The following is an 18,594-nucleotide window of genomic DNA, read 5'->3' as shown; positions in this document are numbered from 1 at the left end:
ACAGTGGAGGTCAGAATTTGCAGCTCCTACTGTAAGAGGTTGAGGGAATTTATCCTCCCACTGCCTAGGGAGGGTTATAGTTTCATCAAGGAAAAAGTTTCCCACTGAGATAATGTTACAAAGGATGACTGGCATATGAAAATCCACAAGAGCTATTATTCAACTCTATTATAGGTTAAATAAGATTTTGTAGCACATGAAACAAGTATCAATTATTTGTAAAAGTACTTAGGAAAAACAACTCATTTGTAAATTTGTAATAGGAAGAACAATTTAGAAATGTCATGAATTATGTTCAGTATTTTGTTTTTCTTCCTGGAACCTTAAAAGAAATTATGTAATAATAATCATAAAAACCCACCTTTGGCCTGAGAGCCAGCTTTGATCTCATAATCACCCTGTTACATCCACTTACCCTGATTAGAATCAATTAGTAATTGAAACATGAAAATATACTTGAATTTTGCTCTCTGAAAGAAATGCAAGGCTTGTAAAATTCAAGCATGTTTCTCAACCAAACATTGGATACTTACTCATTAAAACTAAATCCCAAATCTTAAAAACCACTAATAATCTCCAATACAAAGAAGACAGTCAACTTAAAAATTAAAATACAATTACAATTACTTTTCTTGGTATGGCTATTGGTTGAGAGCTACATGGCACAATAAAATATTCTAAATATGCAATTATGAGTTTATTTTGTTTAAACTAGGTCTTATCTAAAACCTAGAGGTGGGTTTAGGATCCTGATTATCCCAGCCTGTATTTCTGTATTTATCAGTAATTCAAATTATCTGAAAATGTGAAAATAATGCCCTCACTCCTTGATTTAAATATTACCTACAAACAACAAATACTATTAGGAGAAACTCAACAAAAGCCTAATAAGTACACGTTTTCTCTGAATGCAGCTTCCTGTCTGTGTAGGTGTCTAGGAAACATACCTTTAAGGAGCCTGAGCTAGGCTACTTCAACTCTCTCTGTTAAATAAAGTGACTGTCGATATTTGGGCTGAAGCTACAGAGCACTTACAGCTCTTCATATCTATAAGGAGTGCAATGAGCCATCCAAGCTAACTCAGCAGAGAGAACATTTACTAACAAAATGATTTTAGAGACCCATTGACTTGATGGATGTCTGAGATTGTGTAGAATAGAGGAGCCCATGATGAAAATGGTAACAGATTTGAGAGCCTTTAACAGGCTCCTTTTATTCATCCTAGCATGGTTTATTAGCATGACACAAGCTCCCTGTTCTCTCTCTCTCTCTTTAATGATACTGTGCTATGAACCAATGAATGTTTTCATTTGGAAAATAAGAAAGCATTGACATATTATCTGAACTGTGGTTTCTTTAGTGATGCCAAGGGAATAAATATGCTAATTCTGCGCTTTGAGGAATGTACTGGGTAAGGCTCATTACTTTACTGATTTCAGTGGATCCTAGGCCCAGGTGAGAAAAGGTTAATATTACATACCTTGGAATATTTCACTATGCAAAAGTTCTGACATGGAAAATGTGAAATTTCAGTGACACTCTGATATACTTTTAGATGGTGATTTTCATAATACATTCTCCCAAGTAAAGTTTAACTTAAATTATGATACCTGAAGCAATTCACCTCAAGCTATTGCTTGATTCTTCATAAAAGAAGAAATTACTATGAAAAGCCACCACATAAATATTGAAATATTCATAAAATTTTATACAAATAATTCTTTTTCATATAGGAATAAAAGACAATCTTTTTCATACACGTGTGAATGTACAAAAACACATTCCTCAAGAAAATCCTATTTCCTAGAAACACTAGTGCTTTTAGGGCAGAAGTGAATGCCAACTGGGAAGAGTTTTCCTTGGCTTTAAAACTGGAACGAAACAACTCTCAACATTTGCAAAACATTCCTTTATTATTAGAAATAAATTATTTGTATAAAAATTGCATGCGTCAACCATTGCATTTATTTTTAGCACAACCCAGGGCTTCAATCCGGTCAGCCATTACAAGAAACAGATTCATTGTCTTATACAAGTTGAACAATGTGGGACAGGAACGGGAGTTCTCACAATCACAGAAAAATACTTACAAGAATAACATCAGACATGATTTATTTCAACAGCATTTTTTTTCCACAAGCTAACATTAGTTTTCCTTTTGTGATTTTTTGTTTTTAACTGCTCATGAGTAAGCAATACTTTAGCTTGACACTCATTGGTTGCGTTGTATAAAATGGGTTTCTTCACTCTGTTATTGATACTTTGGGCTCATGGCTACTTTTTGTTCCTTACAAGATTGACTATTGATTTGATTGATTGTAGTCTACAGAGCTTTCCAGGAGTGAGTTTTGGTGGTGTCATGTTCATTGTTTAAGATCACATACCAGATTTTTTCATTTTTTTCATATTTCCCTGTTTCAGATTGAATGATTGCTGTAGCTGATATATGTTGTCTTGGTAGAGGAAGCTGTTAAGATAAATTAAGACAAATTAATAGTATATAATAATAAATTATTTTGTTAAAATTATTTTAAAATTCAAATCTTATTTTTACTATGTTACTTATTATTTTTCAAACCGTGTAGTAGGAATTCAATAATAGTAGGAATAAAAATGCAGCAGCAATTTTAATCGGTAATACTACTAGTCTTATTTTATAGTATAGGTATTTAGCAAAAAAAAAAACCATAAAAGTCCTCATCTTTAATAAATTTAGATAATATTTAATTTAAATGTGTACTCTGATTAACAAATATTTGCAATATGAGAAAATCAAAGAACAGATAAGTTACCTATCCTGCAAAATACAAAAGAAAAAAAATGTTTTTACAAGCTTAGTTAAAAACTAAATTCTTTGAGTCTGTTTTGATGACCGAAAAAGGGTTAGTAATTATAATTAGTTGTATTTTGAAAATGAATTTATCTTCTATTTAAAGATAATACTTTTAGTCTCTAAAAGGAAATGTAGTAAAATATCAAGTACATAAAATACTTGAAAATATTAAAGTAAATATATGTATTGCCAAAACATTTACGGTGTGCTTTCATCCAAAAGGTACAAATGGAGATGTTCAAAAAAAATAAAGACTCGAAGAAGGAAATGAATATTTAATTGTTTTAGTAACAACTTACTATGAAATAAACCTATTATTGTAAGATTATTAGAAAGATATGAATAACAGAATATTTCAAGTTTATACTCATGCTTAAATTTCCCGAGGAAATAAATCTAAATCCATATAATTCCTTTGGGTTTTTTTAAAGCTGTGATGAAATAAATCTTCATTCTAAAATTCAAACGTGATGGCCTATTTTTCAGTGGATTTCTGGAATGAATAATCATTAAAAGAAATAAATCAAAAATGCAAAATATACACATATTTCACTACATAAATCTAATTCAGGATGGAACAGATTTTTAGAGAATAATTTAGTTTTTGAACATCAAATAAAGAAATTATAAAGCTCTTCCTCTGAAATAATTAACAGTGAGACTCATTCCTTTTTAGCATACATCACCACTGGTGATTGTCCAGACAAGTTCTTATGAGAGACCAAGTTCATGTGAAGTTCACAGTCACTAAAATTGATGCAGATAGCCCAAGAAAGTGTTAACTGTAGATGTTTTTGCTATTTTTGGTTTCTTTAACTCTTATGAGCTTCATGCCAAAAATAGGTGACATATCTGCTTATCTACATCGCTCACGCTTATTTTAGGTTATTTTTGCGGCACAGTGGAATGAAAGCAGATTTTAGATCTGGTTTTATATTATATTCTGTTTCCTACAAGGGTTCAGTGAACCAGGTCACTGGTCCTCAGTTTCATCACTGGTTCAAAATCCACAACACTGGGTTTTTGTGAGTATGAAGGCAGAACAGTTTTGAGGGGGCTGTTGTCTGAGAGAATCAATATAAAACCCTGCTTCTCTACTTACCCCTTCCAAAAGGTAAGATGTCTGTTATGTTTGGTTTGGTGTGAAGTGAAACACAATGATTTTTATGCTCGTTTACTTTTATTTTTTTAATTTCTATTTCTGATTTATATACTGCTTTCATATGCTTCTAAATTTCCTCAAAGAAAAAGTCTGTACTTCCACTATGTTTCTGGAGAAACTTCATATAATCTTTGTAGACCAGATAAGGAAAAATTATCATAAGAGTTAGAAAGAGACCCTTAAAAAGGTTGTTCGATTTCATGCCTTATATAATACATTCAATAGTAACTAAATATGTAGGAAATATTATCAAATTTGTGATAGCTAGAAAGAAAAAAAATATGGTTGAAATAGAAGAAGAGCCAAAAGACCTTGAAGAAAATGATATTCAGATGTGAATTCAACAGAAAATGATTTGGATCAGGGCATCTTCAAGGATCCTTCCAACTTTAAGACTACAGCTAATTAAAGATTCATATTTCCTTTTTGAACTCTTAGTAGTGAGTTCCAGGGGAAAAGATGGCAGACTTCTACTGAGAATTGAGACTATAATTTAGAAAAGGAAAGTAATCTTAATTTTTCTAATATTTAGAGAAGGTAGTGCAAGTCTCTGGAAACTGATGATTTTAGGCAATATGAAGACAATGATAAGGGACAAATCTTGTGAATGGTAGATATTTTGCAAGAATCTTTATCCCCGAAGTATCACAGAGCAAAATGGATCAGAGGTGTACATATGAGCTAATAGGGAGAGTTTTACAGCAGTAATGAATATGCTTATGTGAAAATCTGTTTTTGAATACAGTCACAATGACTTGCCTGTATACACCAGGCTGTGTTCATAAGCTACCGAAAGCAGACCTACCTCCAGCAGCAGCTGTTTTCATGAATTATTTATAAACATAGCTTAAGGAATACCATGTTACTGCATTTGTTAACTGAATTGATCAAATTCACATGTATCAACTTTGTTTCTAACTCCTTTCCCACACTCTTATGAAACGACACTTGACCTTTTTCTTTGTTTGTTTGAACTGTAGTAGTCTGAAAATTCAGTAATTAACATGGACTCACTGGTCTCCCTTCCTGTTTCACACTACTACATTTACTTTGAAGCTTTAAAACCTTAAGTGTGTGATCAGAATTTGGGGTATTAACAAATCATTATAAGATTAAGTTTTTAAGTATGATAGACCTGTAGAGCTGTTCCATGACTATGAAGGAAAAATATTGCATGTATATCATAGATACAAAACTAATTGGTCAGAAAAAATATCTCAACAATAGAATGGTATCCATATTATCAAAATCCTCTACATACTAAAAAAAAAAAAGAGAGAGAGAGAGAGATGCTAAAACAAAAATTTTTGAATTTTATGTATTTTCTCTTTTCTATTAACCACAGACCAATCTATATTTTCATGGCAACAATGATCATTTTAACTTTATAGAGTGATTTATAGTTTACAGAACACTTTCATGTCTGTCATTGCCACTTCCTTGTAGTAATGATTTATCAAAAGTCTCGTAGTGGAAAGTATGAGAATGCAGCAACATGGAACTGTTCCAGTGCATAAACCAGCCCAGGATTCATTGAGAAGAGACTCCGCTCATTTCAAGAGGAAATATTTTAAATCTCAGGAGGCACGGCACTAGTTTTTGACAGTTAAATGAAAAGGGCTTCCAATATTCAACTGTATTTCTAAAGACATAAAACGTACTTTTAGAAGACAAACTGCATTTAAGGGATTCAAGTTATTGGTACTTTTAGAGAATTTGTGATTTTTGAAGACTTTTGACTCCCTTAAAACCACTGGTATGTGCAATAAATGTAACAGGAACACAAGGAGTCCATGACACCTAGTCACATAAGTGAAAAAAGGTAAACAATGGTTACTTGGAGTAAAATCATGAGAGGATGGGTGATTTCATACACTGTTTCTCCTGAATGTGCAAACTATAATCAGTCTATCTGGTCTCAATTTATTCAAATCCAAACTACTCCTGTAAAAGATGGATACACTAAAATCTGCAAAGTACAACTTAACCTTCTTTCAGGTACTAATTGACTTGATCTTGATTCACCTTTTAACATTATATTCCAAAACTGAACATCTGACTCCTCCAGAGTATTATAGGCTTACCTCCCATATAGGCCTCACAACTATAATCTTTCATTCTTATTCCAGAGAAAATAGGGAAATGCACACATACTATATAATTTCCATCTCATTATTAATAAAAAATAATAGAAGGAACACAGAAAACGTGTGAGATTTATTGCTCTAATATGAGATTAGTCTTTATTAATACTGCACATTTTCTTCTTCAGGGAAGTTATTTATTTCTTAAAAGGGTGGAAAAAGGTTATTAATATTTTTGCTCACCGTAGTCCAGAGGTGAGTCTGGGATGACTGGTATTTATTTCACTTTATGTTTGATCGTTTCCATTCGCAACCATATTATATAAAGTTTTCTGGGTTGCGGCTAAAAAACAAGTAAAACTGTAGACACTGATGCATCATACTGAGAAATGCCAGTGTTCAAAGTGTATCATTGGCTAACAGCAGATTATTGGCACCCTACAATAGGTTTTAACTTCTTGTGCTGATGCTTTCAAGGCAGAAACACACAGATAAAACTCTTCAAAACACAAGCATATACTACTCTGATAACTTTGAGAGTAGTTATAGTATGTCTCTTGCTAGAAGCCCACTAGGCCTATTATTAGTAAATTGCTTACTAATGATCAGAGATGATTATAGCAATTTATGACCAAAACTCATCCTTATTGTGCCTTCTCTGGCAGTTTCTCAAAGTTTCATGTTTTCAGAAAGGTGATTATATGGGGACTGTTTGGAGAATTCTTAAAGGGCTTCTTTCTCCACAAATAACTGGATTTGGTATTAATGAGCTGAAGGTAATCTTCCTAGAGGATCTGGCTAATAATTCTAATAAGATGGAAAGTAATTGAAGCCAATAAGTTTAATTAATCAATACTTATTTTCTAAGGATATTCCCACATATGAGGCAATGTTCATCTGGAAATCTTGATATAAGGGAAGGTTTTGAATCTCATGAAAACTATACATTGTTATAATAATTAAATCAGATAAAATTAACTCTTAATTTCCTTATATTTTGTGTCAATTTAAAAGTACTGAGACTAGGGGATACAGCCTGCTGGAGGAATCCGAGAGGAAGAAAATATTTTTGGCATAGAGTTTTATACTTAATCATTAAACATCTATGTTATATTCCCAAAATATAGGAAGCCACTCTAATGCAAGGACCTGAGCTTTTATTTCTTTTTGATCCATCTACAGAACTAGTAAGGTAAGGTTTTTTTGTTCATTTTTTACTACACTCAGCTTTCTGGTATTTTATAATACAAATCCTCAATCTATTTGCTACTCTTCCAGAGATAACCAAGATAGACTGACGAGATCAGTTAAACTCTACTGTCTTAGCTTGATACCAATGTATCATTATCATGTGCTTCTTCAGGGGTGGACTATAAAGAAGAGGACAACAGAAAGGAAAGGAAGGTGGAGTGGTGGTTGCAGAAAGAATTCTATTGTCAAGGTCATGAGGCTTCCAGGGAAGAGCTCTAATTATCTTTATACATTCAAGAAGAGAAACCAAGGGAAGCTGAAGAAGGGGACCACTTGGGGGAAACAAGAATTAACTATGACTTAATCTCACATCGTCAGTTAACCAGTTTTCTCATTTCCCTAAACATCCAAATAACATATCATTTATTCACATAAGATCTTTTATAGTACGTTCCATAAATGTTAGTTTACTATTAATTCTATAAAGAGCAACTAATATTGAACTAACAAAGATTAAAAAATAGTTCCCAATCCCTAAAAGATAATTTTATAAATGAAAGACAGTTCTATGCTTCAAGTTCTGCAATGCCTCAAAAGAGAGACCTGAGTGTGATATACTTTGTAAAGAGATTTTGCGTGCATGGTTATGCTCTGGAGAAGAGCCAAATGCCTTGAAATCCTTTGGTTCTAACCAAATGGTTCTAACTGCCATGATGGCTTCATGGTGTACAAGTGCCATCATGCCCCTGGAACCACGTAGCACAGTCCCCAAGACTAGTAGAAGAATATTCAACGTACATCTATTACGAAGTGCTCCCGCTCTTGACCATCGGAAAGTCTACAGATGACTTACTGTTGGTTTCAAGACTCTCACAGAGTTCACTTTTCACCTCGCCATTTGGTCTGTCATTTCCTTTTTGGATCAATTTGCTTTGCATGGTGGCAGCTGTCACCACAGCCTTGAAGCTCCTCTTGCGTTTTTGAACATTCTGCTCTGGATGAAAAATTATAATATAAACCTTGGGCATATAGAGCATGCCCAGAGACACCGAAGCACTTAAACTCATGGAGACAGTAAGTGTTGTTGTCTGGATGTACATCTGAGGAGAGGAAAAAAAAAAAAGAATCAATGTTGTAAACCTGATCTAAGATAAAGCAAATAAGCGAATAACATAACCATTTTCTGAAATTATTCCAGCTTCTCTGATAAAGGTGCACGAGAAGGTTTATTCCCACCTGCAAATGTGGGTAAGGTAGTATTGTTTATGAAGCCCAATTCTTTAAAACAGACAACATATCTATGATTACCATTAACACCTGTTCACTCTAATAATAACTCTGAAAATATGAAGTTGTAAATTGTATCAGGCAATCCCAGGACCCAAACTAATTGTGTTCTTTTTCAATAAAAGATCTAAAAACATTCACCTTCAAGGGTGAATACCTGAATCAGCCTAAGGTTGCCTTTTCCTAGGGGAGATGGTTTCTCTTAACAGATGGCAAAGTCTTCAGGTAAAGAACTATCTAAACCATGAGGAGAACTTCAGGCACGAGTAAAGAGACTGTCCCTGTCTGTGAAATTATACCATGTAGATTATTACTAGGTTTACTCTTCAATTCATCTACCACTAAGGCTGTCCTTCTGCATAAGACCCCATTATGTGTTTGAGAATACACTTATGGGATTTGGTTTGTTTCAAAGTTCATCTCCTCCAAGAAGGTCTATCTTAATTATAATATTTTTGATTTTACTCCTAAGCATTAATACATTTGAAAATGAATACAATGGACCACTTACTAATGTGTAACTATGTGACTGTAATCATTTATATAAACTTTGTAGTAAATTACATGAAATGTACAACTAGGACATATGCTTCTTAGAGCCTATAAACTAAATTTTTTCTTATATACCTCTAAGGAATTTTATAAGATTCTAGACACAATAATAAGTCAGAAACTGCTCATTTTTTGTAGGTATGTGGATAGCTTTAAGAAGACCTGATTTATACAAAGTATAATTTACCCAAATCGTATAGAATATGCTTTCCATAATTTTCTACTCTGTCAAATGAACATCAGTAATGGCTATGATACATGGTTGATGACATTTTAAATGAAAAAAACAAAACGAGGAGGTATGAATCCAGATTCTCGCTTGGGCTCATGCATATTGGGCTGATGCACACGAGCCTCAATAGAGATCTAATTCAAATACATCTGTTAGCAAAGTGATAAATTACTACATGTCATGACCTCTCATGCTACCTGCCAATAAATGAAACCTCACGTTAAGTCTGAGAGAATTAAGTTTATACAACAATTTAAGAAGGTTCTGGTAGACTGTGGATATCTGCCTTTAAACCTCATAATTCTCCCTAAGCTCTGCCACCTACTGTCAAGCAACTTATATAAATACTTATAAGCTTCTCATGTGTTGGTTAATCCTCTCTGAATTTCTACTTATTCTCCAGATAGCACTATTATGCAGAAAATGGGCTGCAGAGGAAGGACATAAAGACAAGGAAAGGATACAGCCAAATAAAAACCACACATGTAAATATTCCAAGGCCACTCAAATAGGTAACCATCAGTTTTGTTCCAGTCAGACCCTGCCAAGTCAATTTAGCTTAAAAACAAGCAGACAACAAACAAACAAAAGACCTCCAGAAGTCAAGCAGCCATGGAATGATTGGGACATTCATCCTGATTAGTTGGATTATCTTTATAAATTAATCTATTGGTTCTTGCTAAATGTACAGTACTAGTCCAAATTATACATAAATGCCCTTTTAATTTTGAAAATCTTGTAAATTTTCTCTGCTACAATAAATATAATGAAAATTTTCTTCCCTTCTGCAGAATCATTTCTGTAACACAGTAAGTTTAATCTTGCTAAATATTAGGCATGAAGAAGATTCTGGAATGCTAGTTTTCACATTAAATATACTACCGCAGTCTATTCTTTCAGCAAACCAACTTAATGGAAGATGTAATAAACATAGACATTAGGATTAAACAGTACTCTGCGTAGTGTTCCAAGCTCTCTATTAGACGCCATGCTGTCAAATTACACCAAAATGCTGATCTTACTTGTGTGCTCTCTAAAATCAGCTTCTGAAACATTTTAATGTGAATTTAACACAGGAAAAAAATCTATACAAAATCATAGTCTAAAATCCTAAACCTTACAGTGGGCTAGCATTTGCTACAGAACCTGTACTGTAATTAGACTGAGCTTTTGAACTTTCTTTGAATATTTAATGAAATGAAAAATTCATATATATATATATATATATGTATATATATATATATATTATAACCTCAATGAAAGCAGCAACAAAACAAATAAAGAAATAAAAATGCCACCTACTCTCATTTTAGAAAACCTAAATCCTTACTATCATGGATTATAGGATTCTGACTGTCTCCCGTATTTAAGGAGATATGGAGAGATTATATTAAAAGATTGAAAATGAGTATTTCATTCAAAAAAACTCATGGATTTTTACATACCTATAGAAAAGTCTAATTATTTGAGCCACGTAAGAAAGGAACAGAACCATTTATAGGTTCGTTTGTTTGTTTAAGATGAAGTTTACAGAGAAACTCTGTGGTTGCCTTGTGAGTAGTAAAACCCCACCTGGACCCACCAGATAACAATTCAAACTCTAATAAAATTTCTCTGGCAACTGGACAGCTGTGTGATCCTATTTTCCTCTCTGACCTTTAATTTCTTCCCTATGAAATGGGGGAGGTATTACTTTTCTCATAGAAGGGCTATAGAGTGGAATGACATGATCTTTATAAAATGTCTCAAAGGCACAAAATAGTAGTAGCTCAACAAAGGATACTTGCCCTACACCTTTGAGTCTTCTAGGATGCTAACAAAGCACCCTTCCAGGTAAACAGGACAAGAGAATGAGGGTCCGAAGGGCTGATTATCCAAAACACACAGTTTGTTTACTGAATAGCTGATAGCCATGTTCTAACTATATGATACCGAGGAAAAGGCTTTTGTGATGTTACTTCAAAGCAGGAAGAATAAAATTATGCTCCAAAGTCAGCTCTGTTTGTTCATGTCAAGGCCATATTCACTGTCTGTGCTACCATCTTAGAATAAGACACTGGTTCTCTGTAGCAAATTATAGCTCACCAGAACGTGGGAGGGAACTATATTAACTATAATAACTATATAACCAACATAAATCCATTGAGAGATGCTGATAATGGCATTGGATATGTTAATGTAAACTTTTTTTCCAACCTTTATTTATGTCTCACCTTCTGCCCCCTGTCACTCAAAAATATTAATGCCTGGAGGAAAGGGAGTATCTTTTCTATTATGTCCACTGATAGCCTGTCACTTTCTCTGCCTCCACACCTCATGGACATTTTGAACCTTAAGCAGTCAGATGCACTGAGCAGATTTAAATGATCTCAGGGTAAGCCAGGGAGGAGCTGGCATGATGGAGCATACTAACATGACATCTTTCCTGAGACCTATTAGAGCTCCCTCTTTATTCTCCAGAGAGTCATTTGTGCACATCCAGGGTCTACTGCATGTGGGTCCCAGCCTAAATCATTAAAGACTCCAGGAATGGTGAGCAGGGAAGAGGTTTTATTACTCCAGGAGAAAGGTCAGGCTTTTACTTCAACCAGCTACCTGCACACAGAATTTTATAAACTCTGATATCCAATCTGGTAAGTTTTCAACAATTTAGTAACTAAAGTAACCAATTATTAGACATAACACTCAAGGCAGGTTTGTGCCATGTGATAATAAATAAATTCATTATTTATTCCTGAATATTTCTGCATTGCCCTAGATAGTTTAATCTCACATTTTGCTACAGTCAGCCAGGTTCTATTTGACTGTTTCGCACACAGTCTGATCAGTTAGAAAGCTGTGTTAATACTTAAAGCCTGCCTTTCTCTGCTTCTGCTATCTATTTCCTCATCTGTGTGTCTATCAAAGTCACACCTGCATCCATAAAGGAATTTTCTTCTGTTTTTCAGTAGGGCTTCAGCCAATGAACTTCAAAATTTTCTTAATTACTGGAAGTGATATTAAAAAAAAAATTTAAAGATAGTAAAGTTTAAAGAGAAACTCTGGAATTGCTTTACAGGTGGTAAAATCCCCAAATCAACCCACCACTCTAATAAAACTCCTGACAATTGGGCACAGCAAACCCCAGAGGCAACGACCCAGCTCTTTTGGCTGATCCTGGACCTAATGAAGCATCATGAAGTCTATATCAAATATTTTAGCATCGTTTTTGTTTTGTTTTGTTTTGTTCAAATATGCCGGTGGTTTCTCCTTCTCATTCAATTTTAAGGGATCCTCCTCACCTCTGATCTTCACGATGAAGAACTTCAGACCTCACTCCTTAGACTGTTATTATCTATCTATCATCTATCTATCTATCTATCTATCTATCTATCTATCTATCTATCTATCTATCTATCATCTATCTATTTATCTATCATCTATATCATCTATCTACCTACCTATCTATTGCATTACTCTCTTGATCATCACAATTAGAATTATGGCCTTAAACCAGGACTGGCCTTCTAGGTGTGCTACCTCTACACAGGTCCCTTCACTCAAAAGGGTCTCACATTTGGTTTAATGCTCTGCTGTCACTGTTTTGAAATTCTTAATAATTTTGAGCAAATAGGCATGAGTTTTTACAGTTCACTGGGCCCCACAAATTCTGTAGGTAGCCCTTCCTTAGAAATCACTTACATGCTGACAAATTCAAGGCTTTCCTCAGGAAATTCAATTGCCTTCTTGGTTGTTCCCCTTAGATCTCTGTCACATACCTAAAACTAGCAAGCATCTGAATTTCACCTTCATTCCTGAGCTGGCTCTTCTAGTGATCTTTCTATTCTTAATTCCATCTTTCCAGTTGTTGGGACAAAACTTTGAAGTTGTCCTTGACCACTCTCTTACACTCTTACTCTATGAAGAATCCTGCTGATACTACCTTCAAAATTTGTTTGAACGGGTTATTTTTCACTATCTCCACTGGTACTACATTGGTCCTAGCCAACATCATCTCTCATTTAGATTATCACTAAATTGTCCTACTGATTTCTCTTCTTCTGCCTTTCTTCTATTCTGTCTGATCATTTGATCTTGACATGACCGATGGCCAGAATAATCTCATTATTCATAAATCGGGTCAGGTCATTCCTATTTTCAAAACTCTATTATAACTTCCTATATTGGCCTACAGTGTCTTTCGAGCTGATCTGGCTTTATTCTTTCCCTCATTCATTCTCTTCCCACCATCTTGGCCTGCTGGCTGATTCTGGAGCATCCCAAGCATGCTTCTGCATATATTTGAAAGTTTGCTCCTTCACTTCCTTAGGTCTTTCCTGAATTGTTCTTTCTCAGTGAGACCTCTTCTAAACACAGCATTAAATATTGTAACTCCCCACCAATCCACCAGCATTCCCAGCTTTATTTTACTCCTCAGCATCTAACATTTTTCTACCATAAAAGTCTATATATTTACTAATTTAATTTATGTACTGTCTATTTCACTTAACTGGAATAAAAATTCCATGTGTATAGGGATTTTTACCTTTTTTTCTTCACTGCTATAAACTCAACACCTAGAACATTTCCTGGATGACATAAATTTTCTATATTCTTTCAGGTGATATAGGTACTTACTCTTAAATTAGGCATTTAAAGAAAATAACCCATGTAGTTTCAAGAGAAAAACAATACGTTAGATTCTAAAGCTATAAAATAGAAAATTTAAGGACCCCATTAACCCTCAAATCAACATCTAGGCTGTGACAGAAACTCTTAGATAGATAAATAAGATGCTCTTTTAAGCTGTAAATATGATGGTAATGGGCAATTTTGCTTTTAGCTTAGCAAAAGACAACATAAATTAAAAGTCAATTATCTCCAATTTGGCAGTATAAGAGCTCTGGGCTTTGTCCTGGATCCCTGACCTATGTAAGCATGTATAATTGAGGGTTATGGACTCACACTATTTATAACCTTCCATAGACTTAACTCAAAGGATTTAGGAAACAATGTATATAAAATATTGGCACAGTATCTGACATATAATAATCGATAAATAATACCTATTGTTGTTATTAATTAACCTTGATCATGTTTCTCTATCTTCCCCGATTCCTCATACAATAAAGACTTAATATCACTGCTCTCTCAAAATCAGCCTCAAGTATTTTAGCTTAAGAGTATACGCACACATACACATGCACACTCACACACAAATATAGGCACAAAATATTTATTTATAAGAAAATTTTCTTTATGCTTGTGGGAAACTCTAGAGGCTGCACATTCAAAGATTCATAGTTGAATTTCATTCTGGAAAAAATCAGCATCCTGAGTGTTGTGTTTTTCCTGTCAGGGAGGAATCATATTGTTGCCAACCCGCCCACAGGTCAGAGACACTGCACTGTGTTTTCGTTAGTGGAGATGGAGATGTCTTTTGCAGTCTTTTATCACATCCCCTTTAGGTCAGGACACACGTTAGCAAAATGAAAAGTCAAATCAAAGGGTGATGAATAGGGCAGGTTCACACATAAGGTCTACATTCTTAACCTTGGACTTATTGGGAATGGTGGAACCAGATGCAGAAAATAATAACACATCAACCAAAAAGTAGAATATCACTTTTGCTAAGGATAGAAAAGGACAAGTGTAAGGAAAGTCAAAATTCTCTAAATAAAGAAGAACAGATTTATAATGAGTACATGAGTGCTTATAATTAAATATATATGATATTTAATATTCGGATTAGTAAATAATTTATTTTTTATTAAAGCCTGATAGACATTTTATGAAGTAAATGTTTTAAAGCAGAGCATCTTAAATAAAATGTAATCTTAATTTTCAATTATTCTATATAAGTATTATTTATAAAAACATAATAAAAATAATTTCTCAAGTCATGGTGTTGCATTTCCTACTGTGACACATGCAAATGAATATGAGGCATCTACCTGCTGAATTTTTATTGGTTTCTTCTTCACAGGTATTTTTCTCCAAGTTTCTTTCTTTAATGCTGTCTGTTGGCCCTATATCATTTTGCAACAATATGGTCAGAACTGAGAATAAGAGTAATGAAGATAACTTTAATTATTATGATTTGAACAGTATGTTGGAACAGATATAAAATATAATAATGAAAATACAAATAAAAGTTTAAAAATTTTTAGTAAGAAGCAAGGGAAACAATTACCTCAAGAACAAAATTTATCTATGATAATATATACATAGTTTTGGCAGTCAGGGCAAAAAGAAAATATTTTGAATACTATAGTTATCATTGTCTGGAGCTAGAAGCTTTGCTGGAAAAAATTTTAGGAAAAATTTATTATTTATGTTGTATTGAAGGAAGTTTGGTAACATTATGGAAATGGTTTCAACTATAATTTTGGAAAAGGCGCTAACTAAATCACTGCTCAACAAGATACTTCCTATATCACCCTTTCTAAAGACAAAGAATTAGATCAGTACCTCAGTGTAGGAACTTTTGTGAAGACATACGATGTTATAGAAGTACTATGTTTCCCTTGTGGTATGACTTAATACAGGAAGAACCAAGAGGAAAAGTGTTATAGGCTGAATTGTATTATCTGTCCACCCCCCCTCCCTCATTCATATGTCAAAGTCCTAACCCTTAGTACTTCAGAATGTGACTGTATTTGGAAATTGGGTCTTTAAAGAGGTAATTAAGTTAAAATTAGATCTTTAGGGTAGCTTCTAATCCAATCTGACTGGTGTCCTTAAAAGAAGAGGAAATGAGAACACACAGAATCACATCAGGGATGTAAGTGCACAGGGGATCAAGACCACGTGAAGCCACAGAGAATAGGCGGCCATCTGAAGCTAACGAGAGGCGTCAGAAGAAACAATACTGTTGAATCTCTGAATTCTAGCCTTCAAAATCATGAGAAAATAAATTCACATTATTTAAGCCACACTGTCTGTTATGACAGCCCAAGCAGGCTGACACAAACAAAGTTAATGTCACTCAAAGAGTTCTGAAAGTTCTTTGATTACAACTGGTTTCTGCTTAAACATGTTACTAGCATCTCAAAGATTTCCGATGTCGGTTAAAGAGCTGAATTTAGGTTTTGTACAATAATTGTACATACTGTCCATTGTTGAGGATGAGATATTAGCATTATACCAAACATTTTATGCATGTTAACCCCTCACAATATTCCTATAAGTTAGGAATGGTTCTATTTTGGAGAATATAAATAACATTTTCAAAGTCACACAACTCATGAAGATAGAGCCAAGATTTAAACTGAAGTTTATCTGACTTGAAAGCCCATATCCTCACTGCACACCATATGGTTCCCACAGATACACAGAGATGTGAAAGTGTAGGAATAACATGACTTGAATCTTCACCAAATCAGAAAATCATCATTTTTCTAATAGAGTTGGGCCAAATTTCTTAAAAACTTGAGACTAAATTAAAGCACCTGAATTAATATTTGAGAATTTAGAGGGTTTTTTTTTTTAAGACTGCTGTTACCAATCAGTACTTTCCTCATAAAAAAAAAACCTCATTGTAGACTCTAAAGAAGTTCTGACTTTCTTAGACCTATATCTTGTTGAACTTGATAGAATCATCTGGCTGGAAATATGGACCTAAAGAGTCAGATAAATTAATCTTTCTAAATGAAGATATTTCGCATTAAGTATGCATTGGCCAGAGCAGGGAAGTACCTAACGGAACCACTGACCACCAAAAGGGCAGGGATTCCTTTCATTCAGAAGATGAATCGTCAGCACATTGTTCCTGCATAGGCACCACTCCATCTCTGCAGCCACCAGAGAGAGGTCACTGAGAAAACAGTAGTCAGGCAAACTGGGAATCACACATACGGGGTGCTGAAAAGACTGATTACAGTTGCAGTCCAGGAGCTTCCCTCACTCCTCATCCATGGATTATCTCTGGGGATCCTGAATATCAATATTGGCCCCTTTACTAAAATTAGCCTTAAGATAAAATGAGCTGGGGAAGACATAATGTGACTCTATTGAAAGGGTGACAACTCCACATCCAACTCAGCCTCAAAGATGCAGAGCCCTCTCTGTGTCCCAGGCCTTGATGAATGGATGGGGATCATGACTCCCCATCCCCAGCTACATTTTTAGCTACTTTTGTCACATACCTGTCTCAATCCTGGCAGTTCTGGACTCATCACATCACCATTTCTGAGACAACCTATAGAGGGGTTCTTTGGGAGTAAGAAATCTATTGTTGGAACTGGTACCTCTAAAAGATACAGATGAAGGTCTAAGTAGCCAGATTACTATGGAGGAAAAACCTCAGACCTAACATTGTTTTAGGCTTTGTATAACTGGCCCCCCTCATGTCTGGTATAGACACATGAGTATGCCTGAAGGCAAGCTATGGTTGAAGCATTCAAGAGAATTAAAACTCTACCTACACATATGGTGACCTCCCCAAGTCATCATGCCGAACCATGATGAAGGCATGCTGCTAATGTTAGGCCAGTGACCTGCTACTGTGTGTACTGATCACACAAATTGGCTCTAAGTACCTCATGTGGAGACTCAGTTCCTTATGGTAATGACAGCTTGCAGGAAAAGACAGAATTATTTCAAATGTGTCCAAGACATTGGAACTCCCAGCAATCGCAGCTTAAAGAAGTTGTGGGAGTCAAATCAAAACCAGTGAAAAGTAGAGAATGCTTTCAGTAGGCTCATATTCTAGGTTACTTCTAAAAGTCTTCTTCCTACAGATTATTCCAGAAACTCTATGGTATGAAAGGAGATGTGGTTGTTCTTCAATCTCACCTGAAGCTGAAAACCTCATCCAGCTTTAGTAGAGGCACATACTCTGAATGAAGCATCTAGCAGTGCTTGAAGATGACCATGACCAGCATCTGAAGAGGCTAATGCAGAGAGTGAAGGAGAGGAGCCTCCTGTATAACCTTCCATGAGAAACTAACCCAGGGCCCCTGCCACAATGGCTGGAGCCAACCACTAGGACTATTTCTTGACATTCATATTATTCTCTTGGTAGTCCTGCAAAGGATACGCAGTCTCAGAACAAGAGACTTGTGAAATATGAGCTAGAACCAAGAAACTTATAAAGCATATTCTAGAACCAAGAATCAATCAGAAATCCCAAGCATCTAAACCTCCTGGGACAGTGAACTCAGAGGTCATCTCAGATCTCCCTCCTACCAAGGACCATCATCATAATCGGCTTCATTGATATGTTAGATGAAGACGACCCATCTCATTCCAGTCAGGTCAACTGGACCACCGA

At 34.8% G+C, this 18,594-nt stretch overlaps 1 protein-coding gene across 6 annotated transcripts in view; it reads right to left on the bottom strand.

Annotated features, from left to right (window-relative positions):
- Window positions 1–1,890: 1,890 nt before the first annotated feature.
- Window positions 1,891–18,594, bottom strand: part of GRM8 (glutamate metabotropic receptor 8) — a 691,970-nt gene continuing 675,266 nt past the window's right edge. For 3 of the 6 annotated variants that reach the window (XM_039860780.1, XM_039860777.1, XM_039860776.1), the window contains 2 exons: window positions 8,124–8,370; window positions 1,891–2,467 (listed from right to left, as the gene is read on the bottom strand). In XM_039860780.1, coding sequence (XP_039716714.1) covers window positions 2,418–2,467; window positions 8,124–8,370 — 297 coding nt within the window. In that variant the 3' untranslated portion in view covers window positions 1,891–2,417. Of the gene's footprint in view, window positions 2,468–7,228; window positions 7,450–8,068; window positions 8,371–18,594 lie in introns of all 6 variants that reach the window. The other 3 variants (XM_039860779.1, XM_039860778.1, XR_005652362.1) reach the window with 2 other exon arrangements.

Source organism: Pteropus medius, unplaced genomic scaffold (assembly GCF_902729225.1).
Source record: "Pteropus medius unplaced genomic scaffold, Ma_sr-lr_union100, whole genome shotgun sequence".
Taxonomy (NCBI): domain Eukaryota; kingdom Metazoa; phylum Chordata; class Mammalia; order Chiroptera; family Pteropodidae; genus Pteropus; species Pteropus medius.
Note: the sequence above shows the minus strand (reverse complement) of the source record. Positions and strands in the feature narration are given on the sequence as shown.